General features: G+C 41.3%; 1 protein-coding gene across 1 annotated transcript; it reads right to left on the reverse strand.

Annotated features, from left to right (window-relative positions):
• Positions 1–3,856: 3,856 nt before the first annotated feature.
• On the reverse strand, positions 3,857–14,350 carry LOC107294029 (E3 ubiquitin-protein ligase TRIM7-like). Its single transcript, XM_015823232.1, has 7 exons — positions 13,835–14,350; positions 12,439–12,534; positions 8,852–9,079; positions 6,973–6,995; positions 6,177–6,286; positions 5,821–5,853; positions 3,857–4,562 (listed from the first exon to the last, which is right to left on the reverse strand). Exons 1-7 carry the CDS (start codon positions 14,264–14,266, stop codon positions 4,051–4,053), a joined length of 1,434 nt encoding a protein of 477 aa, XP_015678718.1. The 5' UTR covers positions 14,267–14,350; the 3' UTR covers positions 3,857–4,050.
• Positions 14,351–22,508: the final 8,158 nt, after the last annotated feature.

The raw sequence follows: 22,508 nt of genomic DNA on the forward strand, positions 1-22,508 counted from the left end.
GAAAAATGTAAAACTTAAATGAAGGGGTTCATAGTTTGTTGATTTAGAACAAACTATGCTTTTTTAAAAATTAAATAGATCTGATACTTTGCTTTGTGCTCTTAGAGAATTTAAGGACATTTTGTGGTTGGTCCATGTAATACTCTCGGGATTTCAGGTGTGCCCTGGAACTAAAAAAAGACTTGGGGAGGGGGGGGTGATTAAGGACTTTAGGCTAACACTGTTTGTATGGCTAGACTTGCATCAGGCTGAATCAACTGAGAATATTCAGATCTGTACAATATGCAGACATTGCTAACCAACACAGCTTGTTGTTTATCCATTATTCCTTCTGGGGTTTATTTCAGTATGTCTCTGGTATTTTTCTATTAGCCAATGCCAAATTTCTCCCTCACTGACTATTTGTAAGTGATTGAACTCTCCACCTGCTTCACTAAATTTTGTTTACACCTTTAATCCTGGCGGTCCACCTTGCCGCAGCTGCAATCCACTCCGTATTTCTCACCTACAATTATGAAAACCATTGAGAACTCTTCATCTCTCTCCCTGCCAAATCCTCAGGGATTTTCCCAAAGATCATCACTGAGAGAACAGCGTAGACAGCCAATGCAGGAGTGACCTGAGATTAATTTCCCTGAGTTGGAAGAAACAACAAACATAATTAACTCCTGGCTTGTTGAGACTTTGGCATAAGTTTTAAGTACTACACTAAAGTTTGATCATGTTAAATCTTGGATGTAAAAGATTTTATGCCTAGTTTACTTCAAATGCATTAAGTCAGCCCTTCACTTTGAGGCCCTCATTCACTCTACTTGGATTGGGCTGACTATAATCTCAAAATACAGCTCAGACACCACTAGGGACATAAGCAGAAACCGAAATTTTCTCATTAGTTTGTATCCAGTGCTGTAATTGAAGTCACTTCTATTGCTCCTACTCTATGGCTGTCCTGGGCAAGTAGAGAAGTGCCTTTGCCATCTTTGCTCCACTTTCCATTCTCAGAGGACATAAGGGTCTACTCACTGGTGGGTAGATTAGCGTTTCTCAACCTTGGCAACTTTCAGATGTGTGGATTTCAATTCCCAGAATTCTACAGCCAGCTGAAAATTGCCAAGATTGAGAAACATTGGGTTAGATCAGGGATAGGCAACCTTGGGTCTTTTATGACTCGTGGACTTCAACTCCCAGAATTCCTGAGCCAGCATGGCTCAGTATGGAAACCTCTCCATTTCTCCTCAGCATGGCTGGCTCAGGAATTCTGGGAGTTGAAGTCCACGAGTCATAAAAGAGCCAAGGTTGCCTACCCCTGGGTTAGATGCTCGCCTTGCACTATCAAGAGCTTCACTAAACCCAAAATATGTTGTTATCTCAGGCATCACATCAGGAAAAATTGAATCCATCCACTCGATGTAGCATCCAAACAGGGCCTGTTGAGTATTTTTCACTCCCCTGTTAGATATATATGCAGACAATCTGTGCATCAAGGCTTAATTTAGAATTTGCAGGACAGACACCAAAAAACAAAGAACACTAAGGGAGACGCAGGATGGCAATAAATCTTGAAAAGGTTTATTAGGAAATCATCCCTGAGCATACTTACAGTACAGTATCAGAAATATAAGGACACAAAGAGCCAATTGAGCCCTAAGGAGGAGGAAGGTTCATGTTCTGGGAACTTGATTTACAAAGGAAGCTGGGAAAGGGGGGGGTAAATCTCATAGCCCTTTTCTCTATTCTGCCATCCTATGGAATCCCACCTCAGTTCTGAACTAACTACTGTAGCAAGAGGAAATTAATACTTGTATTTACACTCACAGGAAAGGAAGAAATTACAAAAGAGTAAGCAAGCACACCATGAGCGATACATATTAAAAGGAAAGTCTTGGAACTGTCTATTTGCTTGGCATTTAAAAGGCAAAAGGAAGTATTTAGGGTAGGTGCATCCAATCCATGGTCCATGAACCGCAAGCGGCCTCGGACAGCTACTAATGAAGTCCCACAATATCATAAACTTTTAACATTATGAATTAATATACATTAACTCTATTACACATTTCATAGGTGTCTGAAGACAGTTCCTCTGCAGGCAAGCCAAGAGGTTGGACACTCCTGCTTTATGGGTGAAGCCGATTAGGATCGTGCCAATTTCAGACTAACTAATGAAGGTTGCAAAGCTCAGGGAATCTGTCCAGAGTATTTTTCTTTTCAGAAGTTCTAAATATTTAGTACGTGCAGGAGAATAAGTTGGCAATTGAGCAGATGGGTGAGGGACGTTTATTATGGGGAATACAGTTTCTAAAACCTGAGTCAATATGAGAGAGGGCATTTAATGGGTGTCGATCCATTATTACTGTATTGAAGTTCGTACAGTATAGCTTTCTTTCTCTAACAGACTTGTTTGGCCTTAATTTTAGGGCCATGAAATGATTAATTAACCTGAGTAAAAACAATAGATGTAATTTGGCAATTTTATCTTAAAGTTTATTTCTTCCATTTTGTATAGCTTTTTTGTGCATTTGCAAAACACTTGGAATAATGTCGTGATTGGCCTTAAGTATTTCATCTTTCTGCACTCTACCAATTGCACTTCATTAATCCATTTTACCTTTCATTTTGCCCTAATTTAATCTGCCATATGTATTCCTGTTATTACTATAAATTCTATTACACAACTGGAGGTTTTTAAGAAGAGACTGAGCAGGGGGTTGGACTAAAAGACCTCAAAGGTCCCTTCCAATTCTATTACTATTATTATTATTATTATTATTATTATTATTATTATTGTTGTTGTTGTTGTTGTTGTTGTTGTTGTTGTTGTTGTTGTTTGGTTTTTTTAGTCTGTGACTGCAATATAAAGATGTTTTGGTTTTATTGTTAATACCTTTTTGTAAAAAAATAAATATCTTGATTGGGTTTGCTATCCTGAAATGGCATTTGCTATCTTTAATAAAATAAGGATGCACTATGACAGAAGTCCCCAAACTTTCTGGGTTGGTGGCCCAGTAGGAATATGGCACAAATGGGGCTGTGAGCATGCATGCGCCGCAAATGGGGCTGCTAGTGCCAGCGTGCAGCTCCCAGCTCAGCTAGCACCAGTGAGAGGCTCAGCTAGTGCCAGCGCAAGGCTAACGGTGTGGCTAGCACCAACAAGAGACTCACGGCACGGCTAGCGCTGCAAGAGGCTCGCAGCGCAGCTAGTGCCGGCACGCAGCTCATGGCTCGGCTACCGCTGCTAGAGACTCACAGCTCGCAGCTCAGCTTTTGCCAGTGCAAGGCTCGCAGCTCGGCTAGCGCCAGCACAAGACACAGTAAGCTCACACACATACGTGCGCGCACTGGCCAGCCACTCACACGGCCCATAGGTTGGGGACCTCTGCACTATGAAGTTAGGGGAGACAGCTTAAAGAATGCTCAAAAAAAGTCTAGGTATGGAAGTGATTCTGTTTTGTTAACAGGAAGGCTGTCCAGTTATTAGCGCTGGGCAGTAGGCTACAGGTGACACAACATGTTTAAAACAAACAAATTATATTACACATAGTTCTCAGCTTATGACCACAACTGGGACTAGAAAATTCATCATCAAGTGACAGTCAGTAAATGAGGCATCATGTGACCACATCTGATTTTTACAATCTTTTTTTTGCCATGGTCATTGATCAAATCATGTGGTCATTAAGCGATCTTGGCTTCCCCTATTGCCTTTGCTTGTCAGAAGTCAGCTAGGAAGGTTGCAAGTTGTGATCATGTGACTACCAGATGCTGCAATGATTATAAATGCGAGCCGGTTTCTATGTGCCCAAATCACAATCATGTGACTGCAATGGGCATAACTCTTAAGGACGGGTTCTAAATTACTTTTTTCAGCATTGTCATGATTTTAATCTCCTGTTACATGGTTGTTATGTCGAGGACTACATATAATGCTCTAGATTGTGTCGCCTGAATGCCTTTGATGCGTTCTTCTCGAACATCAAAGAAACCAAGTGCAAAGATGGAAACAAAGCCTGGTGCTAACATCTGGAATTCTTACAGTGGCCCCACTGGAAGGTCTTATTGGCAGAGGCTGAGCTGGGCATGTGACCCCAGCCAAAAGAAGGGAAGAACGATCTCTCCTGGAAAGGAAGTTGTTGAATAGAGCAGAGTTCCAGTCTCAGCATCAAAAAACGAAACCATTCCCGCAGCACAATTTAGACACACCCGGATCCTTTTTAATTTCTTGTCCGGGAAGTAAGGAAGAGGATTAGGTGGGAGGGAGAACTTGTAATTACCTCCCCATATTCCCAGCATACTGACCCCTTCTTCTCTATTTAAGGAGAATGCACCCTTCCTTTTCACACTCTTCCGGGAAATCCCCACTGCCCATTCTTTCTGACTCGCTACATTGACTTCCCAGAAATGCCGACCCTTCTTGAATTCTTCATGTCCCAACACAACAGCCAGTATGTCAAATCTTTCAGGATTGTTGGGCAGTTGTTGATGACGATCGCCTAGTTCTGCTGTTTTACCATCCAGGAACAAGGTGAGTTGGGGATGAGCCGTGTCTGAATCCAGAGTTATGTTTGCTGTTAATGGAGAAGAAGATCAAGAAAGGGAAGCAAAATAGCTTTAATCTGGAATAGAAATGCACCCCACCCTAAAAACAAAATCACAAGAATCGAATTCTCCCTCAGTTAAAAGGGATTTCTTGAATGGGCACTCTTCCTCATCCAGACTCTTCCTTTACATTTATTTATTTAGATCATTGATAACACTGCTTAACTCAAGCAATGTAACTCTGGATGGGATGGGATGGGATGGAAAACAGAATAGAAAGCAGAATAGATAATAGAATAGAATAGAATAGAATAGAATAGAATAGAATAGAATAGAATAATAATAATAATAATAATAATAATAATAATAATAATAATAATAATAATAATAATAATAATAATAATAATAATAATAATAATAATAATAATAATAATAAAGTTGGAAGGGACCTTAGAGGTCATCTAGTCCAACCCCCTGCTCAGGCAGGAAACCCTATACCATTTCAGACAAATGGCTGTCCAGTCTCTTCTTAAAAACGTCCAGTGTTGGAGCATTCACCACTTCTGGAGGCAGGTTGTTCCACTGGTTAATTGTTCTAACTGTCAGGAAGTTTCTCCTTAGTTCTAGGTTGCTTCTCTCCTTGATTAATTTCCATCCGTTGCTGCTTGTCCTGCCTTCAGGCGCCTTGGAGAATAGCTTGACTCCCTCTTCTTTGAGAATAGAATAGAATAGAATAGAATAGGATAGGATAGAATAGAATAGAATAGAATAGAATAGAATAGAATAGAATAGAATAGAATAGAATAGAATAGTTGGAAAGGACCCTGGAGATATTATATGTATATATAATACATATATTACATTATGTGTATATAGATATACGCACACATACATGCACACGGTAAATTTATATAGTATATTTTCTAAATATACCATATGAATAGGAAATTTATTTATATATAAAATTTATCTTTCTATTTATATATAAATCTATCTTTATATATAAGATAAATTATATCTTTTCTATCACTAATTGACAAAATGAGGGAGGGGCAGAAAAAAAAATCTCCATGAGCACTTCCTTCCTTAATATTATAGAGGTTCAGAAAGTTATCTTAAATGATTTGGGGCTTTTTAATTAGATAAATTCTGATTGCTGGTATCAAACAAAAGCCCTCTTTATGGGAGCTCCAAAAGAGTCCAGGTCTCCATTTTGACCAAATGATCTGGCCAAGAGAAAAATCGAGCCTGTTCGCTTTGCTTTCGATTCCCCTCCCCCACGTTTACCTTTCTGCAGCTGAAGACCAGACAGCAAAGTATCTGAAAAGACGACAGGAAAAGAAGTAAGCATTGCTCTATCATGTGCAAGGCAGATCTCACAACAATAACGTGAAACACACTCCTCGTCAATTTTACAGATATTTATTTGTGTGCCTCTTATCACTCAATTGGGTTTTTTAATGCTGAAATTGGTTTTCCATGGAGGAAGAAATCGCAAAGTTCAGCCACATATAAGCAGACCAAACTTTTAAACTGGCTTGAACTCTCAGAATTCCTTAGCAATTTCACTGCTGCCCACAACTAAGATCTTGCCATGCGTCAACTGGGATGTTAGGAGTTAGCCTAAAATCTTCATGTATTACCTTTAAAGTGTTTCGTGATTCCTTCCAGGATGTGATTGATATCACAGAAGTCCCAAATTTTCCACTTTACGGTAGAATGGAAAAATGGAAGGTTCTTAATCTTTTCTTCACTAGAGAAATGAAAGAATGTTAGCCTTCGGTCCACCCGGTCAAAAATTCCCTCGCATAAATTGGAAAGAAACAACAGAATCTTAAGGAATGGGAATGGGAATGGGAATGGGATAGAAATAGAAATAGAAATAGAAATAGAAATAGAAATAGAAATAGAAATAGAATAGAATAGAATAGAATAGAATAGAATAGAATAGAATAGAATAGAATAGAATGGGACCTTGAAGGTCTTCTAGTCCAGGCCCCTGCTCAAGCAGGAGAACCTATAAAAATGGACTACGGGTAGTCCTTGACTTACAGCGATTTGTTTAGTGACCATTCGAACTTATAATGGCACTGAAAAAGTGACTTATGACTGGTTTTCACATTTACAATTATTGCACTTGGCAACTGACTCATATTTATGACAGTTGCAAGTGTCTCATTGTCCAGTGATCACCTTTTGTGACCTTCTGACAAACAAAGTCAATGGAGGAGGAGAAGATTCACTTAACAACTGTGTTATTAATTTAACAACTGCAGTGATTCACTTAACAACTGTGGCAAGAAAGGTTATAATATGGCCCCAAATTCACTTAACAAATGTCTCATTTAACAACAGAAATGGGCTCAACTGAGGTCGTAAATCGAGGACTACCTGTACAGTTGATAATAAATGGGGAAGGGACAGATGGGATCCACTTACCTTTGCAAGCTGTCTGAGATTTCCTGGAGGGAGAAGAGAAAGAAAAATTCCATGAGTAGGAATTGAAAGAATTCTGCCACAGATATTGCTCGTGCTGAATTTTGTGGCAATTAAACTCTTCCTTCATTAATTCACTTATTTATTCATTCGTGAAATTTAGAGGGCCATTTAGCTACCAAAGGAACTCTGGGCAGTGAACAAGGATATAGTGCAATCATCAAAATCTCTTTGGAAAAAGAAAAAAAGACAAACTCAAGACCCCAGGTAGAATCTCAACACTCATAGATCACACATAACCACCTCAGAATTTCATTCACATCCTGCCCTCAGCGCTTGGGGAAAAGTCAAGACTTTACTACCTTCTAAAGGCCAAGAGGGAGACTTGTGGGGAAGAAATGACAGACTGAAGTTGGTGGAATGCATCCAAATATGGTAGAATGAAGAGCCAGCAAGTAAACCAACTCTTCATAATTCCTCTCAAGGCAAGGAGAGGACTTGAGATTGTCCAGAAGTATTCCAGACAGCTGCTCCTTGTGAGGAGAATGCAAAATAGTGGTCTCCAGTGCGTTTAAGAGCTCTGGGAGATGTTGGAATAGCTATCTTGCTCAACCCATGGTACTTGGTACTTTTAAAAGGAAACTGGGTTCACACACTTCCTTTCTAATCACTTTCAGAAATTGCTTGTTAATTGCTTTTTCAGCTATTAGAAATCTTTCAATCAACAAGTCTGACAACATCAGGTGAGTGTCCTTAGTAAAAGAAGTCTTAAATACAAGTTTAAGGACTAAATACTGTATATATATTGAAATAAACAGAAATGAGTCATTAAAACTTTGATTTTAGAAAGTTACACATGGACTAAGTGTCCAGATAAATTTGAAATAAGATTTTGGAATTAATTGTAAAGAATCCTTCCTGCAGGACTTTTGTTTTGGTTTTATTTTGAATTCTTTTTTAAGAAAAATATTTCCTTGTTTATCAAATTTATATGGCTGCCCATTTCACAAAAAGTTACTCTCAGCAGCATACAACAATTAAAACAATAAATATATCAAAATAGATTTAAAAGTGTAAAATAAACCAAAAGAAACAAGAGACAGTGAATTAATAATAAGAGAAGATTTTAAAATTGGACAATAGAAGGAACTAGAAGGAATTAAAGTTTACTGTTAAACACTCAACCTTGACTTATATATACAGGATGACGCAAAATATTTTCACATTTTGACATATTGAGGATATTTTTCAACAACAGACCCCGAAGTTAACTTTAAGAACATTTTAAAGCAGTTCCAGGGCCTAATCACCCAAACACATTATTCCAGAAAAAAAGTGTCAATGGTCTCGCGTGCAAACTATTCTCTTTCCCATTGAAAATATTTGTGTGAGGTTGTTAAGGCTACAATTCAATGTACAGGGTAGTCCTCCACTTACGACCAGTTACTTAACACCATTCAGTTACAACTGACCTGAAAAAGGGGACCTATGACCTGGATTCGAAGTTCTGATGGTTGAGCCTCCTCTGCAGTCAGGTGACTGAATTTCGGGCACTTGACAACATGGCCACATTGATGGATGTTTTACTATGCTTTTGCCAAAACCCGGTATTTAACATCCAGCTTTTGGCAAAACCAAGACCATAGCAAAGCACTGGTTCAATTAATGATGTGGATTTACTTAACAACCTCCGTAAATAAGGTCATAAACTCAGGTTGATCATGTGACCAAACCATTTTACAACTGTTTTATGATATATGATCATAATGGCCAGGCTCCATTACGGCCATATGTCAAGGACTATGTGCACAGCAATGTGGAAGGAAAGTGGCCTTTCCTTGAAACTGCAACAAGCAAATACACCAAAGAACTCCGCTCTTACCGTAAAGAGTTCATCGTTGGGCTGCTGAGAATTTTTCATCGTCTGGATGATCGTTTCATAGCGTGAAAGTTCCTGGAAAGACAAAGCCATGAAGAAATCTCTTTTTCCAGTAATCTCCTTCTCTACCTCTTCCATCTCGGCCAGGAATTGTTTTTCTTGTTCTTCCAGGAAGTGGTGGAGATCTCTGAACAGAGAGGTTGCCTTTCCTCGCTCCGCTTTCATTTGTCTCTGCAGAAATAAAATAGATAACAAAGGGTCTCAAGTATAGAGTGGGCAGAGCTAGAAGTGGGCATTTAGGGATAGGAAACAGCAGTAAATCACTTGTCATGGTTCTAATCCTGCTCCCTTTCAACTGTAAATTATTAATAATAATTACTTGGAATAGCTTACATCATGCAACAATACCTTTAACCCCATCAAACAAAATCTACCTATCCCAGGTCTTTGGGAAAGACTCAATAGGTGTCCCAAGGATGTTTTTTCAAAAGGCAACTGGACTTCGTTTTTCCTTGAAGATGTTTCACTTCTCATCCTAGAAGCTTCTTAAATTCTGATTGCATGGTGGGGAATGGAAGGATTGATATACCTTACAGTCATCTGGTCACTAGCACTTTTTCTGAGAGTCGTTGAGGCCACTTGGAGGCTTATCTGTGCCCTAAGGGTCACTTGAATCGTGCAAATGGGTATGAAAATGGGTGTTCACACCCATTTGCACTATTCGGATGACCCTGAGGGCACAGATAAACTTCCAAGTGGAAATGGGTGTCTACACCCAATAGTGCCAAATGGGTGTCCAGATGACTGCAAGGAATATAAATCCTTCCATTTTCCACCATTCAGCCAGAGCTGAAGAAGCTTCTTGGATGAGAAGCAAAACGTCTTCAAGGAAAAACGAAGTCCACTTGTCTTTTGAAAAAGCATCTTTGGGACAACCATGACGTGAATGACTCAGAATCTCCATAGACTCAATAGGTGGATAAAAATGCCAAATCCAGTCTAACTATTTGGCTGACTGTGTGACCATCCAAAATGATAATGACAATGCCAAAAGAAAGCTAAGATAGTACCAATATAGGTGCCTTAGGTGCAAGCCCAAAATATCTGGAGCACCACTTGAACACCATCGGCATTGACAAATTCACCATCATCCATTGCAAGAGGCAGCTTTACTTGGCACAGCTTATATTTCTGTGACAATCCCTTTGAAGCATCAAATAACACCTGCCTTCGCAGATGATACAACAGTAGTGGGCCTTATTCATGATGACAATAAGGGTGCTTACCGCAAGGAGGTTGAGGGTTTGGTGAACTGGTGTAAGGAAAACAGCCTAGTTTTAAATACTGGAAAAACCAAAGCAATTGTTGTCAATTTCAGAAAAGGCAGCCACACTTCTCTGAGCATTAATGATTCACCTGTGGAGATGGTTACCAGCATCAAATTCCTGGGTGTGCAGTTAATAAGTTGGCTGGCTTGGTCAGTCAACAGCGATTTACTGATGAAGTGGGCACAGCAGTGCCTGCATTTTCTGCGTCAAATGAGAAAAACACATCTTCCTTCCCCTGTCCTTACCACTTTCTACAGAGGGACGATCGAGAGCATCCTGTCATATTGCATTACAGTCTGGTTTGGAAACATCACTGCATCAGACAGGAAGCAGTGCAGAGAGTGGTGAGGATGGCTGAAAAGATTATTGGCAGTTCCCTCCCTTCCACCCAGCTCATAGCACATAAGCATTGCTTGAGCAGGGTCCGTAAGATTGTCTGGGACACTACATATCCTCTTGCCTTGTTACCTTCTGGGAGGGGGCTCCGTGGTATCCAAAGCAGAACATCCAGATTCAGTTACAGTTTTGTTCCATACAGTATTAACCTTGTGAACTCTAAAGCTTCCTCCTTCCGTTATGTATTCAAGATGGACAGTTACTAATATTTATATGTTAATTAAATGTAAGGGTGTAGGTCTATACAAATGTTGTATATAGCAGAGGTCCCCAACCTTTTGGGCACCAGGGACCGGTTCCATGGAGAAAGGTTTTTCCACGGACTGGAGAGTACATGGTTTTGTGTGCTGCCTGCATCCCACGGATGGGGCTTTGCTTGTTTGTGCAGACTGGTTGCTGGCATGCTGTAGCCCGATACCGATCCATGGACCGGGGGTTGGAGATCCCTGCTATATAGTATGTTTAAATGTGTGTTATAATAGTAATAGTAGTAGTAGTAGTAGTAGTTGTTGTAGTAGTAGTAGTAGTAGTAAAGTTGGAAGGGACCTTGGAGGTCATCTAGTCCAACCCCCTGCTCAGGCAGGAAACCCTATACCATTTCAGACAAATGGCTGTTCAGTCTCTTCTTAAAAACTTCCAGTGTTGGAGCATTCAACGCTTCTGGAGGCAGGTTGTTCCACTGGCTAATTGTTCTAATTGTCAGGAAGTTTCTCCTTAGTTCTAGGTTGCTTCTCTCTTTGGTTAGTTTCCATCCATTGCTTCTTGTCCTGCCTTCAGGCGCTTTGGAAAATAGCTTGACTCCCTCTTCTTTGTGGCAGCCCCTGAGATATTGGAACACTGCAATAATGTCCCCCCTTGTCCTTCTCTTTGTTAAACTAGACATACCCAATTCCAGCAACTGTTCCTTATATGTTTTAGCCTCCAGTCCCCTAATCATCTTTGTTGCTCTTCTCTGTACTCTTTCTAGAGTCTCAATATCTTTTTTTACATCATGGTGACCAAAACTGGATGCAGTATTCCAAGTGTGGCCTTACCAAGGCATTGTAAAGTGGTATTAATACTTCACGTGATCTTGATTCTATCCCTGTTAATGCAGCCTAGCATTGTGTTGGCCTTTTTGGCAGCTGCAGCACACTGCTGGCTCATATTTAAATGATTGTCCACTAGGACTCCGAGATCCCTCTCACAGTTACTACTATTGAGCAAGGTACCCCCTATACCAGGGGTAGGCAACCTCGGCTCTTTTATGACTCATGGACTTCAACTCCCAGAATTCCTGAGTCAGTCCATGAGTCATAAAAGAGCCGAGGTTGCCTACCCCTGCCCTATACTATACCTGTACATTTGGTTTTTCTTGCCTAAATGTAGAACCTTATTTTTTTCACCATTGAATTTCATTTTGTTAGATAGTGCCCAGTGTTCAAGTCTGTCCAGATCCTTCTGTATCTTAAGCCTGTCTTCTGGAGTGTTGGCTATTCCTGCCAGCTTGGTGTCGTCTGCAAATTTGATGAGTTCCCCATCTATCCCCTCGTCCAAATCGTTGATGATGATGTTGAAGAGCACTGGGCCCAGAACAGAGCCCTGGGGCACCCCACTACACACTTCCCTCCATGTAGATGCGGTTCCATTGAGGACCACACGCTGAGTACGGCCAGTCAGCCAGCTACGGATCCATCTGGTGGTGATGCTGTCTACCCCACATTTTTCTATCTTATCAAGTAGTAGGTTGTGATCTACTTTGTCATTTGGCTGACTGTGAAACCAACCATAATAATAATAATACCTATTTAGCAATCATTACTTCTAATCTCAATGTGGCTTTAAGTCTTTTTTTCCCCGCTTCATTTGGCAGCGACAACAACTTACCAGCAAGTCCTTGCTTTCCTGCTCTCTGTCTGACTGATGTGCCAAAATATTTTGTTCTACCTCCTTCACCATCTTCACAAAACTGTCCACATACTCCTGGGGAGAAAATGACAACCAAGATTTAAGTTATCTTTGGAAGTCAGCTTACTGGTGTGATTTATGAGTTTGATTATTAGAAAGGGTTGTTATTATTATTATGGAAAGAAGGAAATTATGTGGTAACCTGTGAGAGAGGAGGTAAAATATAGATGTGCAATACAGTACTTGAAACTGCTGTAAAGACCAGAAGCCATTTCTTCATACACTTGTTACTTTTCTTTACTCTTTTTTCAATATTTGTATTGTTTGTTTTTTAAAATCTTTCTTTGATAAAAAAAATTATATTTAAAAAACAAACTAGCTTATTGGCTGAGCTCCCATCTTTTGGCTTAAGACAAGCCAGCAGCACACATTGTATTTTAAGAATTCCTATCAACAAGTAAAATCCTCTTTAAATTGGTAGATCAGATCCATTTCATTTCACTCTCCTTTTAGCTGATTCAAATCCAAATATTACTTGTAAGATGGCAAGATTTCTTAGATCAGGCTTACAGGAAAACAAACAGTATCACAAGTGATATAGATGCAGAACTGTAGCTTTAAATCCTTTTTTTTTTTTTTTGCATTGCATTGCAGCCTGCCTTTTTTGACCACAGAGTACTCTGTGATTAATCCTGGTCCTAGTTTTAATCATGCGTTGGAAAGAAAGAAAAACTTCCTTTTGCTTATTCAATCTTACTTCATTATCTCAGCTGTTATGCCCATTATAAAGACCTGCCTTCTCTCTCCACGATCTGGGAAAAAATGGTGAGTTTAATAAACTATTCATTTCTCATCTATTTCTCAGCAGTGCCTCCTCCTTTGAAAAGCAACAACGTCGAACATTTGCTCCCAGAGAATTCGTCTGAATGCACATCAAGCTTATTACTGGGGAAATAGCCGCCCCTATAGCGAAGATCACACGTGTTTTTTAGCCCAATAGTGTCAATTAGCGCCACAAGGCGATGCTTGCAATCTTTTTTTAGCTAAAGCAATTCTGTCTCACACGCCTAACCGCCTTCTAATTGCGATTTTTAAAAAAAGCAAAGAGCTGCAAAATAAATAACCAACCAATCGCTAAATCGCGTTTTAAATACCACGCCAGCAACAGTAACCTGCAGCCAGCCAGCCAGCTTTGGATAAGTAGTTGGCAATTGATTGTCCTGAGCATGCGCATTGAGGGCCTTCCCCAATCCTTCCCTCGCTCTCCCAGCGGCAGGCTTGCAAAACCGGGATTGCGCGGGTCCCTATTCCCGAAAGGCAGGGGGGGGGGGGAAAGTAATCCGGATCCTAAACGAGTAAGATTTATTTTTTTCACCTTATGTGCATCCTTGGTTTTCTGCAAAGGGGTCCCTGTGTTGTTGCTTTTGTGCGGCTTGGTTATGCCGCAGATGTCACAGCTGAGGACGGTTTCGTGCTCGCAGGAGATTTGCACGGATTGGTGGTGCTTTTCACACAAGTTCGCCTTGCTTGGTTTCTTTCCCGCCCGTCGGAACCTCTCCGCGATCTGAACCACGTTGGCCAGCGGCCGGTTGGGGATGATGTTCTTCCCGTGGTCGAAGGTTTTTCGACACTCGGGGCAGGAGGCGTCGCCTTTCCCGGGTCTTTGGCAGCAGCTGCTCAGGCAGGTGCGGCAGAAATTGTGCCCGCACGTGGTTATGGTCACCGGGTCCTTGAAACACTCCAGGCAGATGGAACAAGTGACTTCGTCGCAGAGATCCCGCAAGGGAGTCCCAGCCGCAGCAGCCATGACCGTTTCTGGCTGAAGGCTAAAGCTCTCTCGGCTGCTTTCATTTTCCGATCCGGCCCTTCGGGAAAGGCCGCTTGCAGAACTTGAACGGGGCAAAACAAACGGTGGGTGGCTGTGCAGCTTGCGCAAACCAGGAAAAGAAAAGCAATTTTAGAGGTCATCGCCACTCCCTGTTTACTCAGTATAGCAAGTTTATTTATTTTTTTTCGAGTCTCACCACCGGCTCAAAGTTGACTCAGCCTTCCATCCTTCCGAGGTCAGTAAAAAGGAGCATGCAGATTGTCGCGGGGGCAATATGCTGACTGTGTAAACAGTTTAGAGAGGGCTGTAAAGCATTAGTTAATTAATAACTAAAATGGCACTAGTAGTACCGATACCATTTAGACATATATCGTTTCAGTGCTTTGCAGCCCTCACTAAGCTGTTTACAAACGACGTATAAGTCAATAAGTGCTATTGCCAGTCCTATTTTAGTTATTAATTAAATTCCTACGCCACCCATCTCTCCATCGAAAGAGACTCTGAGGTGCAATAAAATAGGAATATTGAACTAAGGGGTCCTTGGTGCTCTCTGAGCTTGCTTGTTTTCTTGCAGATGTTTCATTAGTGGATTTTATTCCCAGCCCCTCCCCTATCTCCATTTACAAGTAGTGTAAGGAAATTTTACAAACCCCAGAGCTACCCTTAAGGATTTTTGGACAAGTTGTTGGAAGCCTGGTTAGTGGTGCTGGGGGGGGGGGGGGGGGGGCTCAAATACTTTCTTCAGAGTTGCTCATTGTCTTACTTTGGGCTCTAATCTGTGTTGAAGGAAAAGTCTTCATTATGGTTCAGTCCAAGCTGGGAATAAACAACATGGCTTAGAAAGAAGGTTGCAGTTTATTGAAGAGGAGAGCCAGACAGAAAGATGGCTCTGGGAGAAAAGAGAGTGAGCACATGTATGGAGTGGGGTTTTATACCCTCTGAAGCCTTTTGTTTGTAGTTGTTCCTGTGGCATGAACTTTGATCTGAGTCTTAGTGTGCCTTTCTGGTATTCTGATGGTGGTGGGTTAATCCTATTATGTCCCAAGGGTCATATCCTGCTTCCCTGGGGCTGGGGCTGATGACTCTTAGATTTTTGGTGTGAGGGGTTGTTGATTCTAGTGTGGGAAGTCAGCCCCCCAGAGAAGGAAATATTAAAAGGGCAGAAAAATATATTTCCTCAAAGGATCTTAAAGAGGCAGAAAAGCATGCCCAGTTTTTTTAATATCCCCAAGTCTCCCTCCCCCAAGCAGAAACCAGCTCTGTAGAAATGCGGATGTAAACCATTGAGGAAGGTTGAAGCTAGAAGATTAAGAAGGCAAAGACACCTAAAATCTACATACCCCACCCAAACTCTAAGACAGGACATAGGATTAACCCACAGATGCCAAAGGGCACACTCAGACTCAAGTCAAAGTTCATGCCACAGGAACAATTCCAAACAAAAGGCTCTAGAGGGTATAAAAACCCACTCCCTACATGTGCTCTCTTTCTTTAATTCCAGAGCCATCTTTCTGTCTGGCTCTCCTCTTCAATAAACTGCAACCTTTTTTCTAAAGCAGTCGCCATGTCGTTTATTCCCTGCTTGGACTGAACCATGATGTATGGGGGGGGAAAATTAATAAAAAATTTTACACGAAAATGCATGTATGTGGTAATTAGGAGTCTAAAACAACTTGATGGCACATAACTCATTATTACAAAGAAGTGTCTATTCCACTGGAACGTTGGAAATGTTGGAAACTTTAAGATGTGTGGACTTCAATTCCCAGAATTCCAGATGCCAGAATGATGGCTGGAAAATTAAGACTTTTGTCTGTAGGGATGTTGGATCCTTCTTTGTGCTTGAAAAGAATTCTGAAATTGCTGTTCCGGTTTAGCTATGGGTTCTCATTGAGGTCTCCTCACATTCCTACTACAGGAACTGACTTATGATCACAATTGAGCCCAAAATTTCTGTTGCGCTAAGCAAGGCATTTGTTAAGTGAATTTTGCCCCATTTTACAGCCTTTCTTGCCACATTTGTTAAGTAAACCACTGCAGTTAAGTTAGTAATATGGTTGTTAAGTGAATCTGGCTTCCCCATTGACTTTACTGGTCATAAGGTCGCAAAAGGTGATCACGTGACCCCAGGACACTGCAGCCGTCATAAATGTGAGTCAGTTGCCAAGTGTCTGAATTTTGATCACGTGACCATATGGATGCCACAACAGTTGTAAGCATGCCATTGTAAGTTTGAACAATCACTAAACGAACTATTGTATGTCGAAAGCTATCTGTATTCAGTACCCTGCATGAACTGAGTAAAGTTACAGTGGCACTGAAAAAAAATTTATGGCTGTTTTTCACACTTACGACTGTTGCACCATCTCCATGGTCATGTGATCAAAATTCAGACAATTGGTCACTGACTCATATTTATGACAGTTGCAGTGTCCCATGATCACGTGATCCCCTTTTGCGACCTTCTGACAAACAAAGTCAATAGGGAAGCCAGAGTCACTTAACAACTCCGCTACTAACTGAACAACATAAGTGATTCACTTAACAACTGTGGCAAACAAGCTTGTAAAATGGGCCAAAACTCACTTAGCAAATGTCTCACTGAGTAACATAAATTTTGGGCTCAACTGCAATGGTAAGCTGAGGATTACCTGTATATTTTTTTGTAATTGGCCTTAATTGCCAACTACAGAAGCACCAGGAAATCAAAAGCAGGAAATGAACCAAAAAAACACACCCAACATCAGGAGATGCATTACATTTAATTCGGCTTCATTTTAGATCAGGTAGGTGGCTTCAATCTGACATTTTTCTGGTATGCAGTTATTGCATTTCCCAATGCTGACTGTTCTTCCAGGAATTCAGAATACAGGTAGTCCTCCATTTACAATAACTTGTTTAGTGACCGGCTGAAGTTAAGTGGCACTGAGAAAAGTGACCTATGACCATTTTTCACACTTAACAACCGTTGCAGCATCCCCATGATCAAGGGATCAAAATTTGTATGCTTGGCAACTGGTTCATATTTATGACAGTTGCAGTGTCCCTGGATCAGGTGATCTATCCCCTTTTGCAACTTTCTGACAAGGAAAGTCAATGAGGAAACTAGATTCACTTAATCTGGCTTCTCTATTGACTTTGCTTTCAGAAGATTGCATGATCTGGAGGGACACTGCAACAAATATGAGTCAGTTACCGAGCATCTGAATTTTGATCACATGATCATGGGGATGTTTCAACAGTCATAAGTGTGATAAAAAGGGTCATAAGTCACTTTTTTCTGTGCCATTGTAACTTTGAATGGTCACTAAATGAACTGTTGTAAGTCGAGGACTATCTATACTTATCTTGTCCTGCTTTGTGGTATGTACTCTGGATCTAAATAAGTTTCAAAGCGAAATTGTTGTGTGGTTTCTTTTTTTTAAAGGATGTGTTGAAGTGAGAAGACTTCAGACTTAAATGGTTTGGACAAAAGGCGACTGAGAACCGAACATGACTGAAGTCCCAGGGAAGCTGACTGCAAGGCTTAGAAGAGGCAAAAAGGAAGTGCTTCTTCACACAATACATAACTGATCCGAGGAATTCGTGTCCACAAGAGGTAATGATGGCCATTTAGTTGGGTAGCTTTAAAAAGAGACAGTGTGGGCCAGAGATAAAGGGGCTGGGCTGGGAGTGAGAAGACCCGGGTTTTACCCAAAGGTGCTTTTTTCATGAGGCAACTGGACTTCCTTGTTTTTCTTTGAAGACGTTTCGCTTCTCATCCAAGAAGCTTCTTCAGCTCTGACTGGATCCTTCCATTCCCCAGCATCCAGTCAGAGCTGAAGAAGCTTCTTGGATGAGAAGCGAAACGTCTTCAAAGAAAAACAAGAAAGTCCAGTTACCTCATGAAAAAAAAAAACACCTTTGGGACAACCATGATCTGGATATCTGAGAATCTCCATTAAACCCGGGTTTTAGTTGCTCCTCAGAACGAAACACCACTTGGGTCAGCCCTAGAATCAGCATAGGTTAGTGACAAAGGCCCTAGACTAGGAGTGGGGAACCTCGGGTTTTAATCTCCCCATGGCCACCAAAGGTCCCTTGTTATTTGGAGCCAGTTACAGGTAGTCCTCGACTTACAACAGTTCACTTAGTGACCGAAGTTACAATGGCACTGGAAAAAAGTGACTTACGACCCTTTTTCACACTTATGACCATTGTAGCATCCCCAGGGTTACGTGATTTACATTCAGATGCTTGACAGCTGACTCACCTTTATGATGGTTGCAGTTTCCTGGAATCATGTGATCCCCTTTTGCAACCTTTTGACCAGCAAAGTCAATGGGGAAACTAGATTCACTTAACAACCACGGGTAGGCAACATTGGCTCTTTTATAACTTGTGGACTTCAACTCCCAGAATTCCTGAGCCAGCTCTGCTGGCTATGCTGGCTCAGGAATTCTGGGAGCTGAAGTCCACGAGTCATAAAAGAGCCAAGGTTGTCTACCCCTGGCCTAACCGAACAACTGCAGTGATTCATTTCACACATGTGACAGGAAAGGTTGTAAAATGGGGCAAAACTCACTTAACAACAGAACATGTCTCACTTAGCAACAGAAATTTTGGACTCAATTGTGGTTGTAAGTCAAGGATGACCTGTACTAATAAATTACATAAGATAAGATGAAAAATAAAAATACTTTCCTCATGCAAGTTGGGGGATTCTGGCAGTTGAAGTCCACACATCTTAAGGCGTTCAAGGTTGAAAAACGCTGTTGTAAGGCATACAAAGTCACAACACATATTGAAACTGTGGAACTTTCAACATGATTCCATTTTAGATATTTGCCTCCTTGTGTCATCCCTTTGAGATATTCCTGGAGTAGACAAAAGCTATACATAGAGACTCTTTCATCTCACATTGGAATTTTTTTTCATATTTCCTCAGGTATGCCTTCATTCAGAAACTTTTCCCACAGGCCGGACACGTCTGCGTGTTTTATTCCATGTGGATTCTCCCGTGATTCATGAGGTTTGATCTTCGCCCAAAACGTTTCTCACAGAGGGAGCACGTGTGATTTCTCTCCCGTGTGGCTTCTTTCGTGGGGATGTAAAGCTCGTTTTTTTCTTGAACCTTTTCCCATAAACCCCGTATGAATACAGTTTCTCCCCTATGTGGATTCTTCCAAATGTTCCTTTACGCAGACAGAGCACATGTACAGCTTTTTCTGAGTGTGGATTTTTTGATGTTCGTTGTAACTTTTTCTGGGCTTGAAGTTCTTCCCACAGACCGAACAGGTGTAGTAGCCTTTTTCTCCTGTGTGAATTCTTTTATGGGATTCATTGCCAAACCTTTCTCCAGCACTGGAGATGGAGGATCCACCCATGGGTTGAGACTGTATTCCTGCCCAATCAGATCAAGTCAGCCAAAGTTGTCACGCCCTGTCCCTGGACCTATGCCCAGTCTTGACTTGATCTTGCCCATGGACAGGACGTACAACTCTGGCTCCTAGGTACAGTCTAGACCCTTAGTGAATTTTCCTTCTCCTTGCTAATACTCTTAGTAATTTGGATTCCCTTTTATAAATTTGTCTAAATTAGCCACTGATTCTCAGCCATCTTAGATCGGCTCTGTAGTGGGGGGAGTAAGAAAAAAATCATAGGAAGACAGAAGGGGGCCCCTTCTCTCTTCCCTCCCCCCAGGAGTGCTTTCCTGTGTTAGTTCTCCCACTCTACCCTTTTTCACACAGAGAGCAGTTATAGGGTGTCTCTCCTGTAAGTTTTCCCATGGATACGAGACTTTTTATGACTAAGAAGATTGGATCCTTTCTTCAAGTATTTCCCACACAATGAGCATGTATGTAATTTTTCTTCCTTATGGCCTCCTGTGGACAGCCAGGTGACTTTTCCAGCTATAACCGTTCCACAGACTGAGCATGTATATGGTTTTTCTTCTGTATGGTTTCTCTTGTGTCCCATATAAATTCTTCTGTGCTGGAGAAGACCTCCGAGGACGAGCTAAAACCTCTTCCCACAGGTGGGACAAGGGTACCTTCCTCTCCCAGATGAATTTGCTCATGTCTTAACCAGACATGCCCGATACTGAAGCATTTTGTGCACATGGACCACCACAAATATGGTTTTACTCCTCTGTGAGGGATCTCGTGTGCAGTAAAGCCCAGCACGCTGAGATAAGCTTTCATTGCACAGGGAGCATTGATATGGTTTTTCTCCTGTATATATTCTTTTATGGGATTCATTGCCAAACCTTTTCCTGCAAATGGAGCGCAAATATGGCTTCTACCCCATGTGGGTTTTCATATGTCTGAGAAGGTTAGCTTCACACCTGTAGTTTCTCCCATAGACTGAACATGTATGCAGAATTTTTCTAGCATGGTCTCTTTCATAGTGAGTGAGGCTGGACCTTCGCATGGTTAATATTTTTCTTGTGTGTGAGTGCTTTCCTGAGTTAGTTCTCCCACTCTACCCTTTTTCACACACACAGCATTTATAGGGTGTCTCTCCTGTAAGTTTTCCCATGGATACGAGACTTTTTATGACTAAGAAGATTGGATCCTTTGTTCAAGTATTTCCTACACAATGAGCATGTATGTAACTTTTCTTCCTTATGGCCTCTCCTGTGGGCAGCCAGGTGACTTCCAGCTATAACCGTTCCACAGACTGAGCATGTATATGGTTTTTCTTCTGTATGGTTTCTCTTATGTCTCAGAAGTTTTTATGACGGAAGCCTTTTCCATAAATCGACCATTTATAGGGAATTTCCCCCGTATAAATTCTTCTGTGCTGGAGAAGACCCCCGAGGACGAGCTAAAACCTCTTCCCACAGGTGGGAAGAGGGTACCTTCCTCTCCCAGATGAATTTGCTCATGTCTTAACCAGACATGCCTATTACTGAAGCATTTTGTGCACATGGACCACCGCAAATATGGTTTTACTCCTCTGAGGGATCTCGTGTGCAGTAAAGCCCAGCACGCTGAGATAAGCTTTCATTGCACAGGGAGCATTGATATGGTTTTTCTCCTGTATGTATTACTTCATGACTGATGAGGGGCGTTTTACGACTCAGTGTTTTTACCCCACACTGAACAAGCAGATCCCCCCCCCCCCCCATGTTCTCCTTTCATGGTTAATAAGATGGGATCTTTGATGGAACATTTTTCACAGGTTGAAAATGTATGTGGTCTCTCACCTCTGTATGGCTGGTTCCATGTTTAATGAGGTGTGATTTTTGAAAGAATTCTTTTCCCACAAATTAAGCATGTATAGACTTACTCTGCTGTATGAATTTTTTTCCCATGGTTTATTAAATGGTATTTCAAACCAGTTGTCTTCTTGTCATCTCCAAATGGGGCTACAAATATTCAGACAGTGCAATTCTAAATCTGGTCACTAAGTGGCAGCAATACCGTAAAATTAAGATGTTACCTAGTTTGGAGAATTGAACACTTGATTTGGCCAAGTGTGATTAAAAGGCTTGAGAAATTTGTCTCCAGTGCAGAAGCTCTCAGTGCATGCAAAGCAACAGAATAATAACACCAATAAGAGGGAGGAGTAAGAAAGATAATAAAGATAAATAATAATACGACAGCCATACTATATGGAATGAAACGTCTGCAAGAAAATCAAGTTCAGCGGCCAAGACTGGTAGTCTTGTCCAAATTGCAGCAGCATCCTGATCATCATTTCTTCTTACATTCCCAAGACCTAGGCTCAAAACCATATCTGAGAAAGGCACTACAGATAGTCCTCAATTTATGACCACAGTTGAGCCCCAAATTTCCATTATGAGACATTTGTTAAGTGAGTTTTGCTCCATTTTACAATCTTTCTTGCCACATTTGTTAAGTGAATCACTGCAGTTGTTAAGTTACTTACCCAGTGGGTACTTGAATCTTGCTCCCCCTTTATCAGAAGGTCACAAAAGGGGATCGATCACATGACCTCAGGACACAGCAACAGTCATAAATAGGAACCGGTTGCCAAGCAACTGAATTTTGATCACATGATCATGGGGATGCTGCAACGGTCGTAAGTGTGAAAAAATGGTCACCTTTCTCAATGCTGTGGTAACTTTGAACCGTCACTAAATGAACTGTTGTAAGTCCAGGACTACCTGTATTTGGAGTCAGTTCCCCAGTGCCATCCTGCAACCTGCAAGGAGGAACAGCCTGCTGATCAGACTGTTCTTGAAATGGAGGATGGAAGAGTAAAGTTGCTAGGC

Source organism: Protobothrops mucrosquamatus, unplaced genomic scaffold (genome assembly GCF_001527695.2).
Source record: "Protobothrops mucrosquamatus isolate PMUCROS unplaced genomic scaffold, P.Mucros_1.0 scaffold1803, whole genome shotgun sequence".
NCBI lineage: Eukaryota > Metazoa > Chordata > Lepidosauria > Squamata > Viperidae > Protobothrops > Protobothrops mucrosquamatus.

Bases quoted from the DNA above. Each gene is read 5' to 3' on its own strand.
- LOC107294029 (XM_015823232.1), bottom strand. From the start codon at position 14,266: ATGGCTGCTGCGGCTGGGACTCCCTTGCGGGATCTCTGCGACGAAGTC. The intron at 6,996-8,851 runs GTAAGAGCGGAG...TTCTCCCTCCAG, and splicing joins CCAACGATGAACTCTTTACG to GAAATCTCAGACAGCTTGCA. The intron at 4,563-5,820 runs GTAAACGTGGGG...CTCCATTAACAG, and splicing joins TGGTCTTCAGCTGCAGAAAG to CAAACATAACTCTGGATTCA.